Below are 20,677 nucleotides of genomic sequence, written 5' to 3' on the forward strand. Positions count from 1 at the left end.
TGCGGCTGGAAGGATTAGGTAAATTGAAAAAATCCAATGACCTCATCTGGATTCGATCCCACGACCTTTCGGCTTATAGCATATTGCCTCAACCAACTAAGTTACAGCACCTTCTAGTTAATAGTAAATGTTTATAAAATTTCTATTAAAATGTCCAGTAATGACTTTATTTATATATGGCAAAATTCTTATACTGTATTATCCGGCACTCAGTAACATCCCTCATTTTTAAGCCTGCAATCTGTTCCTGTTGGTAGCCTCAAAAAGATGTTTGAAAGGAGTTATATGTAAGAATACGCTGTATAGTTCTTGTGACTGATACTGACCAAATTACTCAGAGAACTTTAATAAAAGTATGCTCAGACTGTACCATTTACAGTCTACGAAATGCCTTAGGGGAAAGAGATGGTTAAAGATTCTGAACATTTATTTTCTCCAGAGCGTTTTATTTGCTCTAAATGATATATTTTAAACATACTAATTTTAAGTTGTCAGAATAAGTCGGTCATTTCTTTAGTACGCACTCCGTCATGTTACCTTGAGATTTCTCGTGAGATGACTGTATCCATCTCTAGACTGCTCAGGGTCGAGATGCAACACCTCCTCCAGCTGAGTCTCCGTGCTGCCGCCTGACCCCTGCTGAACGAGGGCCAACAAAGTGGACACACTCACAGGAGAAATCACCACGTTCTCTGCATCATCTTTCAGCGCCGCCTGCGTACATTTTACATTTTTACGTGTGAAATGTAAATTTATCAGAAACTGGGCGAACTAAAATGCTGTTACAGCTAAAACAGTGGATGAAGCGTCCTTCTCAAGAATTAATTGATTTTTAAAGTTAGATTATCGCATTGGTTGTAATTGCCACAGTTTAGCAAAATATAAAAATTATTTACAGAGTACTTCACGCATATTCTTAATGAAAAATTAAAAATATAAGTCCCTTAAGACGCAACCAGGACTTCATAATTTTTAGGCTTACATGTCACCTGATAGTCAAGTCAATGATGTTACGTTGTACTAATATGCAGTTAGGACAGAAGAAAGGCCGCACCATAGCTCAAGCGGTCAGTCGCTGGCTTCCCACCGCGGCGGCCCGGGTTCGTTCTCGGGTCAGGACAAGTGGGATTGGTGGTAGACAAAGTGGCGCTGGGGCAGGTTTTCTCCAAGTACTTCGGTCTCCCCTGTCAATCTTCATTGCACCAAATTCTCCATAACCATAATCACCCGGGGCAGGCTACAATAGTCCAATCAGTGGCCGCCGTGCCGAGTGGACCCAGTCGGACTCCACCCCCCACTAAGTGAATTAGGACAGACGAAACAAGAAATACATCCAATATTTAGATAAAACTTTCGGAAAGGAGCCGCTTGGAACACAAAGAAGGAGATATGAGTGTGGCTTTAAAGTGATTTCTCAGGAAGACGAGTTGTATTGATTCGGACAAGAACAGATTCCAGTGCGAATTAATTTACAAATTTATTCCCCGAAGAGGCTATCTCATTTGGCAGATGACTGTATTCAAGAAATATATATTTGGAAATTAGGCCAGGTCCAGCCGTACTTCTCCTTCTTTTGATTGTAAGAGGGTTGTTCAGCAACACAGGCCCTTCCTCTGTCCCTGTCTTAAGTCTCTACTCCTGAATTCCTTCCCATGTACTCCTTCCTTGTGTCTGCTGTAGACATCATGTGGGGTGGAGTCCAGCTGGGTCCACTCGGCACAGCGGCCACTGGTTGGCCTATTGTACCTACCCCGGGTGATTATGATAATGGAGAATTTGGTGGAATGAAGATTGGCAGAGGAAACCGAAGTACTCGGAGAAAACCCGGCCCAGCGCCACTTTTTCTACCACAAATCCCACTTGAGCAGACCCGGGATCGAACCCGGGCCACCGCGGTGGGAAGCCAGCGATTAACCGCTTGAGCTATGGCGCGGCCTCTGCGGAAATCTTAATTTCGCCGGGACTTATGGGGGTTTTAATTCCATGTTCAGCAACATTTGGGGGGGGGGATTATATTTTCTTTCATTCTCAGAACATGCCCACGCCATTTTACTCTGTTATATATTAATTTATCTTCCGAAATATTAATTTTTGTCTCTCTTTTTGCGTTTTAATACTCTCTTCTGGTTTTTCCTTCTCACCTGAAATCCAGCCTCAAGGGAACAACTTTCAAGTGTATTGTCTGGGAGAAGTACAACTGGAACCTAACGCCTGACACCGTCACGACAGGTGAGAACATCACTGATCCCGTAACTTGTATTCTACCCATCTCATTCCTGTGACTCCCTTTGGAGCAGAGGGCATCCGTGAAACGCTTCGTTTCACTTCAGTTTCTTAATTTTACACAGTCGGTAGGACTCACTGGAACTGGGATCAGCCTGTCCAAAACCGCTACCTAACATAAACGTAGACTAACATCCATGCCTTGAGTGGGATTCGAAGCCACGATTCCAGCGTTCGAGCGGGCGAAGACATGTCATGCCTTGGACCGCGCAGCCACTGTGGTCGGCGCTAACTGGTATTAGCTCTTCCTAACTGACCCAGATGAGTAGTGCCTCTCCACTTTCCCACCTGAAGACGGAGGCACATCCGGTTTCCGAAACGTTACGAATATATTCTTTGGAAATATTAGACGACGGACAAAATCAAGATATTCAGTAATCCAAAGTACGTATATTCTTGGTTTGTTTGACACTGCCCCACTACCCGCATCGTTCGATTTCACAACGACATTTACACCAGCCAGAAATGTTATCACTTCGACTAGTGTTCAAGTGGTTTTACTGTCTGTTCGTGTCACTTCGAGTTCAGGGTTTTGGTACCTTTAAAACCTACATAGAGGCTATTGCGTACACAGTGTGTGACATGCATACTTCAGGGCAATAAAACTTGAAATTTAAATATATATTTTCCCCTTAGTTGTGTGTGAAGGTCCGTCTCTCACTTAAACTGTCGAAGCCTGAGAACAGTGTTCCGGAACTACATATGTATGCTTCTAAGACAAGGCAAGTAACAGCATAGATGGATAACATTAAATAAGGACGAACTTTATTATTTCTGCTGTTAGAATGTTATCCAACCGAGGAACCGACAGTGTACTGACAGTATCATTAAATAACCAACTTAAAATGGAGGAAGATGGGGGCAGCGCCATAGCTCAAGCGGTTAGTCACTGGTCCGGGTTCGATCCCGGGGTCTGGTCAAGTGGGATTTGTGGTCGACAAAGTGGCGCTGGGGCAGGTTTTCTCCGAGTACTTCGGTTTCCCCTGCCAATCTTCATTCCACCAATTGCTCCACAATCACCCTCACCTATCATCTGGAGCTGGTACAATAGGCCAATCAGTGGCCGCCGTACAAGGGACTTAGTCCCACCCCACTAGCAATAAAAAAAATAAGATGGGGGCAGGACATGTAGTGGAAGGTGATAAATAAAGTGATGAAGACCAAGAATTATTTTAATGGGAAACTTTAAAGTACCAAATCGTTTGAGAGACAAGCAGGGGAGGGTAATATTTAAGTGGATCTCTAAAAATGGAATGTTCATTTACGAGTTAATTCAATTTGGTTACTTAGTTAATTAGTGAGCTATTTTCAACAGGGAAATACGCGTTCGGGTCTCATATACGCAGGGAATTTCTTGACCATCTGAGTAACTATCACCTTCTCAAATGGAATTCCTTTTGACTCAGTTAGTTAAACAATTAACTTCTCGTTTTTCTTTAAATATAGACCACCAAATGCAGGTAGTTTTAATTAATGTATGACAGTGGTTTAATTTCGTGTTCCCTTCATTTTGGGTTTGTGTGCTTATTATTTTATGTTTCCTTGCTGTTGATTTTATGTATGTACAGTGTGAAGTAACGAGATTGCATTGTCACGTAACTAGCTACACACATACCCATGCGACCGTGTGTCAATCAGACTACATGAACTGGGGCGGAAAGTCGCACTTCAAGGGCGTATAGGTTATTCAGAGGCGTTACTTCCTAATTTGCATGTTGTGATGACCTTGCTGTTCATTTGTGCCAGACACAATCATGCTCTTATTGCGTTAATTGCACTGCATATCAGCTTCGCGTTGTCACAAGCTAGCGTTGCTCAATTTCTCATATCGAAAATGTTTCGTATAATTGTTGCACGGAGCGGGTTTGCGTAGCGGTGTTGATCTAGAATCATGTTAGGGAAATCCTCGGTTCGAGCCTCGACCGAGACACCGCTTATACTGACGGAGGTGTTTTCGTGGTTCTTCTAGGTCCCTCCAGGGAAATGCGAGGATAGTGCCTCTGTTAACCCAAGACCTCTTTCTTCTCTCATCCTCCCATTTGAGAATTTGTAGTGTAACTACTGAAAGCTTCATTTGGTAACCCACAAAAAATAACAGTTGCATATGCTAATGAAATACGTATGTATGTGTATATATATGCTTACATATGCTCACGTCTCATTTCTTCGTAAGCATCTGTAGAAATCGAGTAAGATCGGCCTGAACTTCATGAGAAGTTATAGGCCTATTTCACAGATACAAAACAAAATAAAATGAGCCCGAACATCAGTTTACTCCAAATTCATTTACTAATTTCTGGACTGAAGCATGTGAACATACGGCGTGATGTCAACACTTTGCAAAGAAGCGCGTCCTAACTGAAGCATCACTTGCATTAATGTTTCCCAAACATCGCTAATGGCCCATCACAGTGGCCGGCCGGTCTAAGACGTGAACTGTCTTCTCTCGCTGCAACGCTGGGATCGTGGGTTCGAATCCGACTCAAAGCCATAGATGTCTGTGTGTGCATTTATTCTGTTTGTGTTGTCCTGTGTAGGTAGGGCCTTGCGACGAGTTGATCACTCGTCCAAGAAGTCCTACCGTCTGTGTAAAAATGATTACGAAACTGAAGAAGAAGCCGGGGCCCAACAAAAGCCTGTAGAGACATTGATGATTGAAAATGAATGAATGAAACTTCAGAGATTTATTCTGGTCGAAGAGCACGTATAACCTAGCGAAGGCACCCGATTTTCGTCCGCAGTTCCCTTAAAATCAAGTGCACTCAAGTAATGAAAATGATTATTTATTATGAGGCCCTTATTAACACAAATGCAAAATTTTCCCTTCAATAAATTCTCTATTATTTACAACCGTGGGGCTGCATATTGGTCTTTTTATGTATTAGATGCTTTTCAAGCGATGGAACTGCAGTGAACGTAGATCTCTTTATGCAGCATAAAATGTTATTGTCACTTAGATACCAGACCAGGAATAAAGGAGAGATGAAAATTGGAGAAACGAAAGATTTTTATATCAGAAGAAGACCTAATTGCCCAGCTGGCGCTATATATGGCTTCTCGCCGCTGACCTACATATCCAAACCCGTGTGCTTTCTTCTCAGATTCGTGTCGGAAGTAGTGACACTGGAACAGAATTTTCTCTAAATTTATTCGGTTTTCCCCACTAATCTTCATTCCACCATTGCTCCATGATTACCTATCCCTCCCTCCCGTCGGGAAAGTTGTCTCAAGCTGCAACTCTTATGACTTCTGTCTGTAAAGTGACCAGTTCGAATCTCTGGCGGGACACCGTATATCCTGTCAGGATTTTTTGTACTTTTTCTCAGTTCTGCAGGAAAATTCCGAATAGTGTATCAACTATGTCACGGCCGCTTTTTTTCGCATTTCTTTTTCAACTTATTCACTCATCATCCTACCATATAACGCTATAGGCTCATAATCTGAGATACTGAAAACTTCATCAAATGATCCACAAAAATCACCTCCTCCTGGAGTGTGTGATACTCCTGACCAGGCATTACGGTAACATATCTTCGATCTTTAAATTGAAGGTTTCATCTCTGGCCCATCACTTGCCTGATTACAAAGTAAGGATTTCTTTTCAATAATGCAGCATCTATCGGGAGCATTGAGCGCTTTGGGATTACTACCAAAATATTGTAGCGTGTTTGGTGTGTCACGCTACAAATAAATTCACGTAGGTCTCAAATTCCGAAGAGCCTTTATTGTTCTTCACGCATACACAATCACACGCTTTACAATTGTTACCACTTGCAGTGTTACAAATACTGCTTACAATATCTCGGCAACACTAGACTCTCTTCTCTGGCGGATGTTCTAAGACACTCTTCTTCGACGGCTGGACAAAGACTGACTGCTTCTCGCCGAAGCTGGGCTATTCATCCCCTCGGCCGCTGCTATGCAAATGAACCCTCTGTTATAGCAGTGGAAACGTTGCTTTGTTGGTTCCGCGATTCCTACGCAATGACCCATTGTTATTGCGTTGTCTCTGTGGGAACGCTTCGCGTATTCGTCGTAACCGTGGAGATTCGATGTTCTCTACACCACGGCTCACTGTTGGGATTACAGTGCCGCTATTGTTACTTCCTATGTAACGGTCTGTTCTAGCGTTTCCATAGAAGTTACTCTTCTGGATTGCAAACACGTTACAATATATTTATTTATTCTTTTTTGTTTGACTGCGCAGCTACACTTTAACTAGCTTAGATTACCACGCATCTGATTAAATATTTATATTTTATGGTTGATGTCACACTATATATTCCAAATATTTATATAAATTATATCTTGAAAACAGTTTTGATCGTATTAGTGTAGAGCTTCGGCATGCCACATTTGTCTCATTTGTGTGTATTTTAAACTCTTATTTAATTCCAATATTATGTAATTACATTATATACACGAATCTCTCTGTAGTCTAGGATACATGGAAGTTTGTCTCTCCTCGCTAGATTTAAAGTTCTCACAGCGGTGAGTATGAAGAGTACGCTCTTCAGGATTGTAACGTCTTGTATTTCGGAGAAGGTCCGACGTTTCGGAGGAACATATCGCCTCCGTCCTCAGGGCTCAATAGTAAACGAAAAGAGAAACCAGCGGATTCATGCGGGATGTCAAGTGTTATAACTCAGGAGACCGCACTCCTTACCTCTCCAATTTCAATGACGGCATGTTGGCCATGAAAAGCGCTTCACACAGCATTTCAGATCTGTCAAGAACACCTTCGTTATTTTCGTTTCAAAGGATGTTTTTCTGAAGTGTCTTCATACTCGTATTCTAGAATTAAATACTGTATATCCACCCCTAGCATGTTATTCCAGGCGCTAAAGCTTGTTTTAAATTCTCGAAGGCAAGTAACATATATTACATTAAAATTATCGTATTCGATTCTATCTGTAGACTACATAACCATCATCTCATATCATTTGATTCGTAAATAAAGGTCATTAAATCTTTGTGAATGAATTGGCCGTGTTCATACCACACTCCGCTAACGTACTGAAGACTCTTAACAACCCTCACGTATGCGTTTTTTAACTTACGTTCAGTGTAATATACGTGGTCCTCAATTACCTTGAAGAGCTCCATTGAAAAGATGTCATTTGCGTAGGCAATTTGTGTGTTGACATCCTGAGAGTACGAGAGGCACAGCGCGCCGAGTATTAAACACAGAGTTTCTGCAACAAACAAATATTGGAGAAGTTATTGTCATACTTTTGTATCTGAAACAAGTACATACCTGGCGAATATACATATATTGTAACGTGTTCAGTTACTAGACACGGGGTTTTGATTCGTTGTTGAATTTACTGACCACTTATTAATCTTAACGACAGGTAATTATAAAGCTATCGGTAATTCACGTTCTACAAATCACTGAGGCTTCTGTGGCTTCATCAGGAGGCGCCTGGTAATGGATCTCAGCATGTTCTCACTACTTACCCTTGGCCCCAAGTATGTCTTCACCTTACAACTGCCTGAAAGACGTCGGTCGCTCGGCCTTCTACAGCACAGCCATTCCTGGCTCCAGTCTCCTCGAGATCCGTTACAAAGATTTCTATTCTCTCCTTGCCATGTACGTGTTTCGAAATGGGGCCACCTCTTCGACGAAGGAGGGGTCGATGTAGGTGCTACGTTTGTTGCGCCGTAGTTTCAGCGCGAGAATATCCGTGGACTCTGTGCAACCTCTGTCATTTCATTATACGAAGTAATACTTATACAAAACATACAGAGGATTTCTGTCAGTGGAGGCTGGTGCAACCGGTTATGCATTAACGTATGTAACTACTTTGAAACTGCAGTTAGCTGAATGGTCGTAGGCCTGACCGCCGCCAGGTTTAGGCTTCTTATGCCTGGCTTCTCCTTTCCCATAGCAGTTACGTTTGGATTTACATGGTTTAGATTTACTTCTGTGACCTGCATAATTTAGCTGTATGGTTATACACGTAAGGAATTTTGAAAACCACGTGCAATTGGTGGGCACCTGTGAAGATTTCCAGTAACCCTGAGTGCTCCGTTCTGCAGGCGCTGCAATTTCAAGAGGCAAGCGTCCGCTGCATAGACCCAGATGGAACACTCACAAGTCATAACTAACCTAATCAGAAGTTTATAAAGAGAAAGTTTAATATTTGCACTTAAACTGTATTTTTGAACAGAAAATAATTCCTTACGTGCGTGCGCAAAGCCATCCTCCTCTCGAAGTCGACACCAGAATATGTTACATTATTTACAAAGGGAATATCTCGTCCGTTTAGTTGTATGACATCGTCAAGGACTCTTAAGTATTCTGAAGAAATAGTTCGCCTGAGTTTTCCCTTCATTGATCTCTATATTCCGGTGCTCGTGCCACGAATTCACTGCAGTGAGGCCGCGTTGCAGTTTGGATAGAACACAACGATAGTGTTTATTTGTCTCGTAAATACAGGTATCTTCCGCGAACAGAGCAAGAGTTCCAGGTATGTATAGACTGTACAATATTGGGGCAAGGACGGAACCTTGAGGAATCCCTGCCATTATTTTTCTTGGCGTAAAAAAAATTGCATTCTACCAAGACATAAAATTTCCTCTCAGTGAGAAAATGAGCAATTAGCTTAATGGAGCTCTCAGAAAATACGAATTCTGACAATTCATATAGCAGACCAGTGTGTCATGTTGTGTCAAAGACATTCTCAATATACAGCAGCAGTCGACATATTATTACTGAAATTGGGGTGACGTGATCCGCCAGCCTCATATTGTCGTACTGCCATCTGCTCAAAAGCCAAACTGACTTGCTTTCAGTAAGTTCCTTTCCTCTGTGTGTTTCTTTTTTGTTGTTGTTGTTAAAGTAAGCTTCTCAAATACTTTGCCCGTAGTGGGCAAGAGGCTGATCGGACGTAAATATTGGTAAAATTTTGGGTCTTTGCCGGGTTTCGGCAACGTTTCGATTTTTGCCTCCTTTCAAGCTGCCGGGAAGTGACCATGTCGAAGGCAGTGATTGAATAAATGTGTTAAATGCACAAGAGGTCTTCGGGGAAGATGCCGCAGATATTCATTTAGAATGCCGTCAAAACCACAGGCCTTTCCTAATTTCAAGGACTGTATTCTTTTGAGATGTCACAGGGTCGGAAATTAACAATGCCACCTATGCAAGTATATAAAGCTTACATAGTTCTATGGAAACGCCGGTAACGATTTAAAGCAAACACAGAGTCAGTCACTAACCATATCTAACAATGTACATAGGCCGCGTCATAGCTCAAGAGGTTAATCACTGGCTTCCCACCGCGGCTGCCCGGGTTCGATCCCCGGTCTGGTCAAGTGGGATTTGTGGTGGACAAAGCGGCGCTGGGGCGGGTTTTCTCCGAGTACTTCGGTTTCCCCTGCCAATCTTCATTCCACCAAATTCTCCATCATCATAATCACCCGGGGCAGGCTACAATAGGCCAATCAGTGGCCGCCGTGCCGAGTGGACCCAGTTGGACTCCACCCCCCACTAAGCGAATTAAAAAAGAAACAATGTACAGGGCCTCACAATATTAAAAAAAATCAAATGGAACTTTTAGAATGTAAATTCTTATTTCGTATTATGTACTCATTTTATAAGATGCCTGTTATTTGAGATCTGTAAGGTTACAAAAATTAAGTCCACCCGACATTTCGCTTAGGAATCCCAGTACCAGATTTCACTGAAATCCTTTCAGTAGTTTCGGGAATAAAACATAATGGACATGCAGATGACGGACTAACACAACCTATATATATATATATATATATTCCCTTTGTGCGCCCAGGAGTTATGTTCCCGGTATTTGTAGGAACAAGGCGAAGAGATAAACAATAATACTTGCTCGAAATAGTACTCACCCGACCACATCTCGTGTTGTTCTTTGTTTCTAGAATGAGCAGGTTTGCACGGCACGCATATGTTTCATCTGCTCGCCCACCGCTGGGAATCCCCGTGCGTCATTCTGTGGCCTTGGGCTTTGCGTGGTCATGGACAAACGATCTTACTTTTCACGATTACACCACCATTTAAATGGGTTCTTCCGCGCAGTTTTTATTTCTTCTTTTCTGGTTTATTTTACTACGCTGTGAGCAGCTAAACTGCGCAGTGTCGAGTGATAGGAGGTGAGATGAAGTGTGGGTTGGAAGAGATTTGGAAGGAAACAGTCTTAACCTAAATCAGGCATCTGCCTGGAGTGACTGAGGAATATCACGAGAACCCTCAGGATAGGCGATTTCCCGGTTGAAATTCGAACCGTACATCTCCCGAATATGAAGTGCTTAATTAAGCATCACGCTAAGACGTATGGAGGACTGGAGGTATAGTTCCATGAATTCTTACTCCGACAAAAGAAGGAAATAAGTTTTCAGCTTCATCGGCCACCGGGTTAGCTCAGTCTGGTCTAGGGGCCGAGGAGTCAGGGTTCAATTCCCACCTGGGGCAAAATATTTTCTCTACTTCACATGGTCCAGATCGGCTGTAGGGCCCACCCAGCCTCCTAACCACATAACATAAGGGTTCTCTTCCAGGAGGTAAAGGGATCGGAGCGTCAAGCTGACAATCTGCTTGCAGCTTGCTTCTGGCATGTTTCTTACTGACCCTGAAGATGAAGACAGTTTGAACTTCCGAAAAGTCCCTGGTTTACTAATAGACTATACTACATTATATCCGAGAAGACAGCAGTCTTCAGAAAAGTCTCCGTCTCTGTTGGGATTCGATCCCCGGTCGTCCAGCCCGTAGAATTACGGGCTGAAATTTGCTTCGTGGAAGTCAATGAAAGTCTAGGCTCTAGAATCTAGGGCGACACAGCTGCGCTAGCATACTGGGTGCTTACACCTTCTTTATGGCAAAATGTGGTCTGCAATTCCTTTTAGGGGAACTATATTTCATTAACTCCAGTGCTTCTGCAATGGTCTGAGTAGGCCTGTGAATTCATACTTGATGCAGTTTCCTGCTCTGTTACTGGATATGAGACTCAGCCATGTTGCTATTAGTGATTATTAGGTAGTAAAATGCAAGACGTTTTTGTAGACTATAATTGCATAATTTTCATAATAAATTTCGTGAAAATAAGTTAATTGTTTCAAATATTAAATTGGTGGACAAACACAGACACTCGCACAGACAAAATGCTGTTCTCATCAGTCTCATCAGGCTAAAATAATTAATAAATTATTAATTTATAAAATTCAATTATAAAGCAAAATAGGTATACAGTGTTACAAATACATTTCATTCATACTGGAGGAATGTTTTTCTCTCCTTGCCATTACTTCTACGCTGTGTTGAACCTGATGATCCCATTCCTTAGATCCTCAGACATTTCAGTCGCCATTTTGTGTCAAATATATTATAGGCCTATGACACTTATGCTATTTTTATGCAGAAGTTTCTATAAACATACGAGTATATTGCAGAAATAAATGAGATTTTTAAGTTGTATACCTATGCAAATTTAATTTAATTTCCCAAATTTGCTATAAACACTTTGTCAAAAACGAATGAGGGTAAGGACAGCTGGATGCTCATGAGACTCAGCCATAGAAACTGGAAGTTGAATATGGTGCTGAACGTCTCGTCTCTTTCTTAGAGATTTTGTCTCCTTAAGGTGTGAATTGTCAGACTTCAGGACACCGCGGCCCCGAAAATAATACACAAATTTATGCCCAATCCATGTCTCTGCCGGTTAGTGAAAAATTCAGTTTTGCTCACTATAGAAGATCCCAATCAGGCTGTAAGATGATAACCGAAATTTAAATAGCTGTGCAACACCTCTAAACCTAAAATTTCTGTACAGTCAAGAAAATCTTCATGAAATATTTCGCCAGCTGCAGCTACATTTTCCAAAGGCATCTATATTAAATCCTACTGTCATACTGATTTTCCGAAATTGCACATAGATTCAACAATAATTTAAATAATTCTTGACACTCGACCCACAGTTTCAATAACTGTGCATTAAGGGCAAGGGCACACCAAGGAAACTTGCAACCGCAAAGCAACTGCAGTTTCCTCAATTTACGCTGCTCCAATCAAAGTGTTCAACTCAGCTTGATAACGATTCTCGGAAATTGTAGTTGCGTTGCGGTTGCCATTCTTCTTGGCTTGCCCTCGCCCTAATATTTCCGCACGCGAAGGTTCCATCTCTTGGGATTTCACGAAGGTTCCTCAGACAGACCGCCCTCTCTGATTAATTTTGTGGCTCTGAAAGTGATGCCATTTGACCAAAAATGTCGTCACTAATCTGTGAGTAGCAACAGCCGCAGGGATATTTCTTCTCGAGGGAGTTGTGGTACGCTTGGTTTATGAGTAATCCGTGCGTGTTCAGAACGTTTATTTTCTGTGGTGTATTTGTTGAATTGGCGGTAACGTATTTTTGCTTTGCATGTGGTCTAATCCGAATTCAGGAGCTAAGTAGATACTGAATTATGGAATCAGAAGGAAGTGAATCACAGGTGAGATACATTCGTAACTTCATACACTGATATATTGAAATGATTCATTTCTTGGACATTATCAGCTTATATGACGTTAAATGGTTAGTGAATAATGAAATGTTTAATTTATGTAATATGTAGACAGTAAAAACAGACTATGAAGTTGAATTCACGTTAAACCCTTTAAGCACCAGCAATGCAGTTGCTTATATAACCAGAATGTAGACATACACCAAATAAGCGTAGCCAGTTTTTGTGGGTTCAGTCTCTGTATTTGTTTTTAGCTACTTACCTGTGAATAATCTGAGTTCATCTTTGTGGTGTGCAATCATAACACTGCATTGCTGCAACAGGAATAAGTATTCTAATGGTACATTTTAAATCAATTTCAGACATCCAGAAGTACAGAGCCTAGAATTGCATTTGGAGAGGGAAATGAATTTGGACTTAGTGAAGTCCATGCATATTTGACAGACAAACTTAGGAGGCTCTCTGTTGTTATTGATAAGTATCATTCCTTAGGAGACAATAACCCTGTACCCCCAGTGACAGGAGATCTTCAGCATCTTCTGAAATACAAAACTCAGCTGCTGAGTTGCTTGTCACAACAGTTAAGAACTTTGCATCCACAAGGTATATAATGTATGTTACATTATTTGTAGCTTCTAAAGGGTGGTGGTGTATAACACTCAGGATTACTGGTTCTTTAGGATATTGGACAATGAGCAAAATCCAAAAATTCAATAATCTCACATACAGTGTTGTATTTGCACTGTAGTAGGTGTTGGAGGTTCTAATATTCAGTATTTCCATAACAGGTGTACCACTTTTTACACCTATGCTATGCTGGGGGGGGGGGATTAATATTAAAATATATCTTGAATGAGAGGTTTCAGATTAGATTCAAATGACTTGAGATGGAGTCCACGGGCAGGCTTTTGTGCCCTCAGTAATGATCCTTTGGGATCCATTAAAAGTAGGGAAGTTTCTGGCCACCTGAGTGACTGGGAAATATAAACCATCTTAAGTGTTGATAAAATAAAGAGAGGTTTTGTGTTCATAATCTGCATATAAAATAACCCCAAACATGTATAAATTTTGTTGACAAGAAGTTCCAGGAAGAATNTTGAATGAGAGGTTTTAGATTAGATTCAAATGACTTGAGATGGAGTCCACAGGCAGGCTTTTGTGCCCTCAGTAATGATCCTTTGGGATCCATTAAAAGTAGGGAAGTTTCTGGCCACCTGAGTGACTGGGAAATATAAACCATCTTAAGTGTTGATAAAATAAAGAGAGGTTTTGTGTTCATAATCTGCATATAAAATAACCCCAAACATGTATTAATTTTGTTGACAAGAAGTTCCAGGAAGAATGTATTATGACTTTTTTTATTGCTATTGGGGTGGGACTAAGTCCCTTGTACTGCGGCCACTTCTGGCCTATTATACCAGCCCCAGATGATAGGTGAGGGTGATTGTGGAACAATTGGTGGAATGAAGATTGGCAGAGGAAACCGAAGTACTCGGAGAAAACCTGCCCCAGCGCCACTTTGTCCACCACAAATCCCACTTGACCAGACCCGGGTGCAGCCTATAACTTTACTTTAAATGCTTACATCACTATGGAGAGGATTGTAGAATACGAATCAAATTTTAGTGCTTTACTTTTATACGTGATTGTCACCAGAACAAATCAGCCTTACTTGAACGTTGCCAAGCATAACATCAAGCTTTGCAGTATCCATGTTTGTAACTTTAAAGGTTAACAGAAAAATAAGGTTTCATATACTGGTACAAAATTTGTAGATATTGTGTTTTATCACCATGCCAGATTTTTATGTCTTTAAATTAGATTTGTGTGGTTAGCATGTTATCATTTTACATTGTACATAAAGATAACAAAAAGTTGTGTATTTATGAATGATGTATAATCCTACAGAATATAGGTGTCCTAAGTTAAAGGAAGTATTCATGTAACTCCATAATTTGTAATGATTCACAAGTTGTTACTAGTGGTGAAAAAATGCTAGTCAAGCAAGCAGCATATATAAATACATGAACACAAAGCTTAAACTATTGGATTGCAATACTAATATATATTTTAATAAGAAGTGCTTAGCAGAGAACTTAACACCAGAATATGCACTAACTAAAATGACAGTAAACCCACACAGTAAAATTAGAGACCTTAAAACAATCAACAAATTCCAAATAACATGAATAAAAATGAAATGAAATTTTGGTATACTAAAAAACTACTTTTAAATAAAATCCTGTACAGTTTGCATTTAGAAAACGCATTCAAATGGTAAATGCTATGGCATATAATATACATTAACATCGAAAGAAAGATTGGACAAGAACGTCTTGTTTTTTGTGGGGCACCCTCTCTGACAAGAGGATGGGTCTGTCCTTTGTATATGCTGCTGGCCCTTGCCAGCGCAGTCTTTCTTGGGTCTGAGTCCCTTGGAACTCATGACCATATTTTACTGTCTCAGATTTGAGACTTCCCTTTTCATTGCCTCCTATGACTTGCAGGGTCACGGTGGAGGTATTCGGCCCCCGCCTCCACAGGGGTTTGATTCTGAACAGGCACAGTGCTTTAGTTATATATTATATTTTAACATCATGTTGCATTGAGCATCATCCTTACTATCAAAGTATGTGTCAATAATGCAACAATTTAAAAGACATTAGGAATATGTTTCACACTAAAAATGCATTTCAATACTTTTTGATGTTGTTAAAATCATTACATGTCAATAGGACATTAGAAGCATATTCTGTACATTAAAAGTGATTATCCAGTTTTCTAAAATGTCTTTAGTCATATATTTCTTCCAGTTTACGACATGTTTCGGCCATATGGGCCATCATCAGGTAATTTCTTTTCTTTTGGGGAGACCACTGTACTGTATTCTTGTTAACTGTGCTTCCATGCACGTCAATATTTTGTTTCTATCTCATGATCAGAATGCCGCCGTTGCAATCTATTGCAACTGTCATAGTTTTCATGTGTTGTATGTATCACTAGTGCAGTCTATCTGTGTACTCTAGTTATATAGCCTTGGCACGGACCACATAGAAAACATTGTTCCCAACAATCTCTTCTATTGTGTGTGTATCCATTGCCATGGATACATGTTTATCGAGCCATTACCTAGCAGCAGACGGCTTCTCTTATTAAACTATTTTGTCATCATGTCAGTATGAATAGACAAAGGGTGATGCCTTCATTATGAAATACACCCCAAGAAGATACTAAATTATGACAAGGAACTGTGTTGAGACTCATGAAAGAACATGTGATGAATAAACTAAAACAATTCTTTATCATTAAATAATGTGTTACAGAATGGACACGTTTCTCTGCACATGTACAGTTGGATGTAATGGAAAGTTTGAAGAAAGAAGTTCTAGACTTGAGAACTTTGTTAGGTGTGTGTGAGAAGCAACTTGCTGAAGACAAAAAGCAGCTTGCAGAGTAAGGTTACAGTTTTACTGCGACTAAATCTAAATTTCTGTAATGCCAGTATTTTAAAATAATGTTGCATGCTTCTTAAAATATTCCTAATAACATACAAGACAGTTCAGTTATTTTTATTATTTTTATTTCATTGTCATTATAAAGAACTGATTTTTTCATTCGTAGTGTACTTGCTCATGTTATTTGCCCAGACTGCAGAGCATAGAATAATATGACAAATAATGATTTGGAATGGATGTTGAAGGAAGCAGTAATGGCCTACTTTGAGGTACTATCCTTTTATTTGCCTGGAGAGACTGAGGAAAACCACAGAAAATCTCAGTCAAAGTGGCTGGTGTCCCAACCAAGATTCAAATCGAGAATCTCCTGAAATCAGCTTGTAGCATTACACTTGAGTCATCTTTCTTGGTTTATTATAGAAATTAAATTTAGAAGTAATATACAGGTGTTCCAGGAGGAAGTGACTAAAGTTCAAGCAGTAATTACATGACTGAGTGGAAAATGTTATATCAGTATTTATCTCATTCATGACATTTATGGAGTTATGGTTAATCATAGTTACATAGTAACTAACTTCATGGAGCTGACCCCTTCTTGAGAAGCTGCCAGTTGTGCAGCTACTCAAGAACTTCCCAACGTTTTATGGAACCTGAAAGTTCATTACCATATTCACAAGAGCCCTCCACTGGTCCTTATCCTGAGCCAGAACAATCCAGTCCATACTGCTCCAGCCTATCTCTAAGATCCTTTTTATTATTATCCGCCCACCTATGTGTTGGTCTTGCTAGCGGTCTCTCTCATTCTTGCTTTCCCACCAATCTCATGATTTATGTATCTCCTTTGTGCAGTTTAGAAGAGAAGATTAAAGATTTGAAAGAAATGTATGAGGAGAGACAGAAAACCCCAGAAGTTCATAAGATGGATTCATTGGTGCCAGTACAAAAGAACCTCTCAGTGGAATTCAATAAACACAGGAGAGAGTTGGTTAGTATGATAGAATGTGTCTACAATTCATGGAACTTTTGAGCTTTATAACATAAGTATCATATTTTATTTTTTTGATGATTTTCTTCATTAGAACCATATTAATGAGATACACTAACTCCTTGTCATCAGTAATATTAATGATGTGGCTGGTGAAATGTATAGTGTGAGAAAAAGACTCACACCATTTGTTTAGAAATTATTAAGTCCTGAAGTAATCAACCTTATTGCCTATTTGATGATAAATAATCCCTCTAGCTGATGCAGGAAAGGTAAATATCATATTAAATCACTTATGTGTATTTATTTAATTCCAGAATGACATGATAGAACAGCTCTTCCCAGATGACAGCACTGACCTGGTGGATTTCCTTCAAGTGAGTGAATTGTTTATCCTTCTCAGTTTTGTTTCTTATGGTTTGTTACAAAGAATATTTTTAGAGATCTTTCTAAATGTTTTGTTTGCATGTAACTCTCATGAGTGCAAGAAAAAATGGCCTCCAACCTAAAGGAAATGAAAGCCAGGTTAGAACACCTGATGAAAGAAAGTAAGACCAGCAGAAAGAGATAAAAGACAGACCAAGTGGAAATGAAATCCATCCAAGAGAAGATGGATGCCTGGCTAAAAGAAATGAAGGTTTGGCGAAAAGAGAATGACCTGCCAAGAAAATGTGAAGGCCAGGATAGAGGTCTTTGAAGGAAAGATGACATCACCAGGAAGGCCTGTCTAGGAAAGATGGAGGTGAATCTAGAGACCGGCCAGGAATAGAAGGAAGCCAAAATAAGACAGATTTTGAAAAAGTATAAGCTGGTTTGGAGGCGAATCAAGAAAGTCTGAGGCAGTAGTGGAACATCAGGAAGTCCCTAAGGAAGAGGAAACTATTGGAGCACTGGAGGACCGATATGGGGACCAGCATCTAGCCAAAAGGCATGGGTGACAGCCGAAGAAACAAACCCAGGGTGATGGTGGGTCCTGGAATAAGTTGGCCACGACCTGCTGTGCCGTTGCTGCATGGCATAAGGGACATGACTGTCAGGGACCAGGCAGAGACAGTTTTGCAAGAGGAGCCCCTGGAGGATGGACAGTCGAGAAGAGACAATGGAGAAAGTTGACCAACGACTTTGTTGTACAAGAATTCCCTAAAGGGCAAACTTTTGAGAAGTGATGACAGACACAGTCAAAATTCAGCAGTGGCATAAGGGACCAAAGCCTGAAACAAGCTATGTCTGGGGAGCAAAGAGACATTTATGAGGCTCTTGGACAAACATCAGACTGGAGGTCACAAAGCACGCAGTTGAGTTTTCCATTGGGCTGCAGAAAATGAGTGCCTGGACATTATGGAGGGATTAGCCCCCTCCAAAACAAATGAAGAGACATCCAAAGCACAGCCCTTGGAAAAGAAGGATGATGGTGGTACACCTGGACCAACTGGCAACTTATCAGGGAACCGCTTGGGACGGGCAACCTGAAGGAGGGAGCAGTGAGAGCAGTTAGAGATTAATCACTGTGAGAACTGAGCCACAGGCAAGGAAGGTGAGGCTGATCACAGATGTCACAAGCACAGTCCTTGGAAAAGAAGAAATGTTGGTATGTCTGTAAGCCATGCAGGTTGAATAACTGTAAGGAGGGATCAATGTGGCATGTGGACCTCTTCGTAGGCAACAATGCAAAATAAAAAACTGTACAACAGCCGTTGCTAGGTAATTGCGCCACCAACAGACACGAACATTATATCATGATGCCAATTGCATTGCAACAGAGGAGTGGTGTTTTCTAGGCTGTCCATGGCAGGATGCTATAAACAGGACAAAGTAGGAGTTAGTCAGTGAAGTGGAGTTGATCGGTGAGTGACTTAGTCAGTCAAGAGTGATTGTAGCTGAGGCCAGGGACAGTTCAAGACCTCAGAGTAAGGGGAATGTTCACCATTAGAAGTCACTACAGAAAAATGGCCACAGCAGACCGAGTAGACTTAAATGTGAACTGTATTGAACTGCAGAGTGTGTGAATTATTGATAGCGCTATAATTACTTGTAGTTAAGTGTTCAGCGGGGCACGCGGTAGTGTAGTTGGTTGAGGGGCTATGCTACAAGCCGGAAGGTCGTGGGTTCAAGTCCCGATGAGGTCATTGGATTTTTTTCAGTTGACCTAATCCTTCCAGCTGCACTAAGCCCTAGGGTTTACTCAGCCTCTAACGGAAATGAGTACCAGGAATTAATTAAATAATTTTCCTGGGGAGTAAAGCGCGGCCGGCGCTTAAGGCTGACAATCTTACCGCCATCTGAGCCGATTGTCTAGATAGTGTGGGACCCTCAACATCTCACAACCCTATGGTCCTTCATGGCCTGGTACAGGGATAGCTTTACTTTTTTTTACTAAGTGTTCAGCAAATCCAATTACCAATCCAAACCCTGACTATAGTCACTGATACACGTGACAGTATAATACATCTGTCAGCGTTTAGTGACAAAGCACGAAATCATACATTCAAGGCAATAATTTGGTGAAAAGAAACTAGGAATTGCAGGTTTCTCTTTCCGTCACATTTATTTATACTTCATAACCTTGTTAGATAACTTCATGATGAAACAATGTCTGTCACTGTGTTATTCATGCAGTACATACAGCTTGTAATCAGCATAGCAGCTTACTATAGCTGACTTCAAATTACATAAACACATGTGAGCAAATGCTATATTTTTTCTTTGCAGCACATCATATTTTGTACCTTCTTCTTATTCTTATTGTGTGAGCATACTATACAGGGTGTCCCNCTACTGTAATAGCAACATGCCTGATTACAGTTTATTCTCAATTTTTAAAGTCCATCTATTTTTCAAACCAGGGTACATCATACCTTGTGTAGGCAACCTTATGGAGGAAAAGTTTTATACTTGAATTTGCCACTAATGAATGAATACTGGAAGTTATGTTAAAAACATTGTGGGAACTGCCCACATTCAAGCAAGTGTGACAACGCAAGCGTCATTGCTTAGCAACGACGAGGAGGCTACACATACTGCCTCACGGCAGTCGACCGTTTCACCCGTTGGCCAGAAACCATCTACATTGCTATCTGAGAATGACACACTTCCATTGCTATAGCAGATGGATTATAGTTCCTGTCCGTAATCACTAATAACGAACTGAACTGTACAAAAATATATAAAGACTGAGCATTTTTTGTATCTTAATACATTCTGCTGAACATTATGTCCTATAAGCATCATCCAGAAAAGACAATTGCAGTGAGAGGATGGAGTTTGTGTCATGTCTTACTTGGGTCTTAATATTATGGTTGATTAATTAACAGTAATGTGAAATTCTGTGAATTGGGTTCCATAAAATGCTGGGAAATTCTTGAGTAGCTGCAGAATTGGTGGCTCCTCCAGAAGGGCTCAGCTCCATGAGTAAGTAAGTAAGTTTGTAATTCGCACACGTTTTCCCCCCCCCCCAACAATTCATAATTTATTTACATCCATAAAC

The 20,677-nt window shown here is 40.7% G+C and overlaps 2 protein-coding genes across 2 annotated transcripts in view; one reads left to right on the top strand and one right to left on the bottom strand.

Annotated features, from left to right (window-relative positions):
• The window catches only part of LOC111875496, a 38,564-nt gene extending 28,317 nt beyond the window's left edge, over positions 1–10,247 (bottom strand). Inside the window, exons 1-3 of the mRNA XM_023871793.1 lie at positions 10,147–10,247; positions 7,375–7,478; positions 538–714 (exon numbers count right to left, since the gene is read on the bottom strand). Of these exons, the coding sequence (XP_023727561.1) occupies positions 538–714; positions 7,375–7,478; positions 10,147–10,156 (291 nt within the window). The 5' untranslated portion in view covers positions 10,157–10,247. The remainder of the gene's footprint in view (positions 1–537; positions 715–7,374; positions 7,479–10,146) is intronic.
• A 2,358-nt stretch (positions 10,248–12,605) lies between these two features.
• The window catches only part of LOC111875486, an 11,590-nt gene continuing 3,518 nt past the window's right edge, over positions 12,606–20,677 (top strand). The window contains exons 1-5 of the mRNA XM_023871780.2: positions 12,606–12,741; positions 13,116–13,356; positions 16,077–16,206; positions 17,058–17,193; positions 17,511–17,570. Of these exons, the coding sequence (XP_023727548.1) occupies positions 12,715–12,741; positions 13,116–13,356; positions 16,077–16,206; positions 17,058–17,193; positions 17,511–17,570 (594 nt within the window). The 5' untranslated portion in view covers positions 12,606–12,714. The remainder of the gene's footprint in view (positions 12,742–13,115; positions 13,357–16,076; positions 16,207–17,057; positions 17,194–17,510; positions 17,571–20,677) is intronic.

Source organism: Cryptotermes secundus, unplaced genomic scaffold (assembly GCF_002891405.2).
Source record: "Cryptotermes secundus unplaced genomic scaffold, Csec_1.0 scaffold358, whole genome shotgun sequence".
Taxonomy (NCBI): domain Eukaryota; kingdom Metazoa; phylum Arthropoda; class Insecta; order Blattodea; family Kalotermitidae; genus Cryptotermes; species Cryptotermes secundus.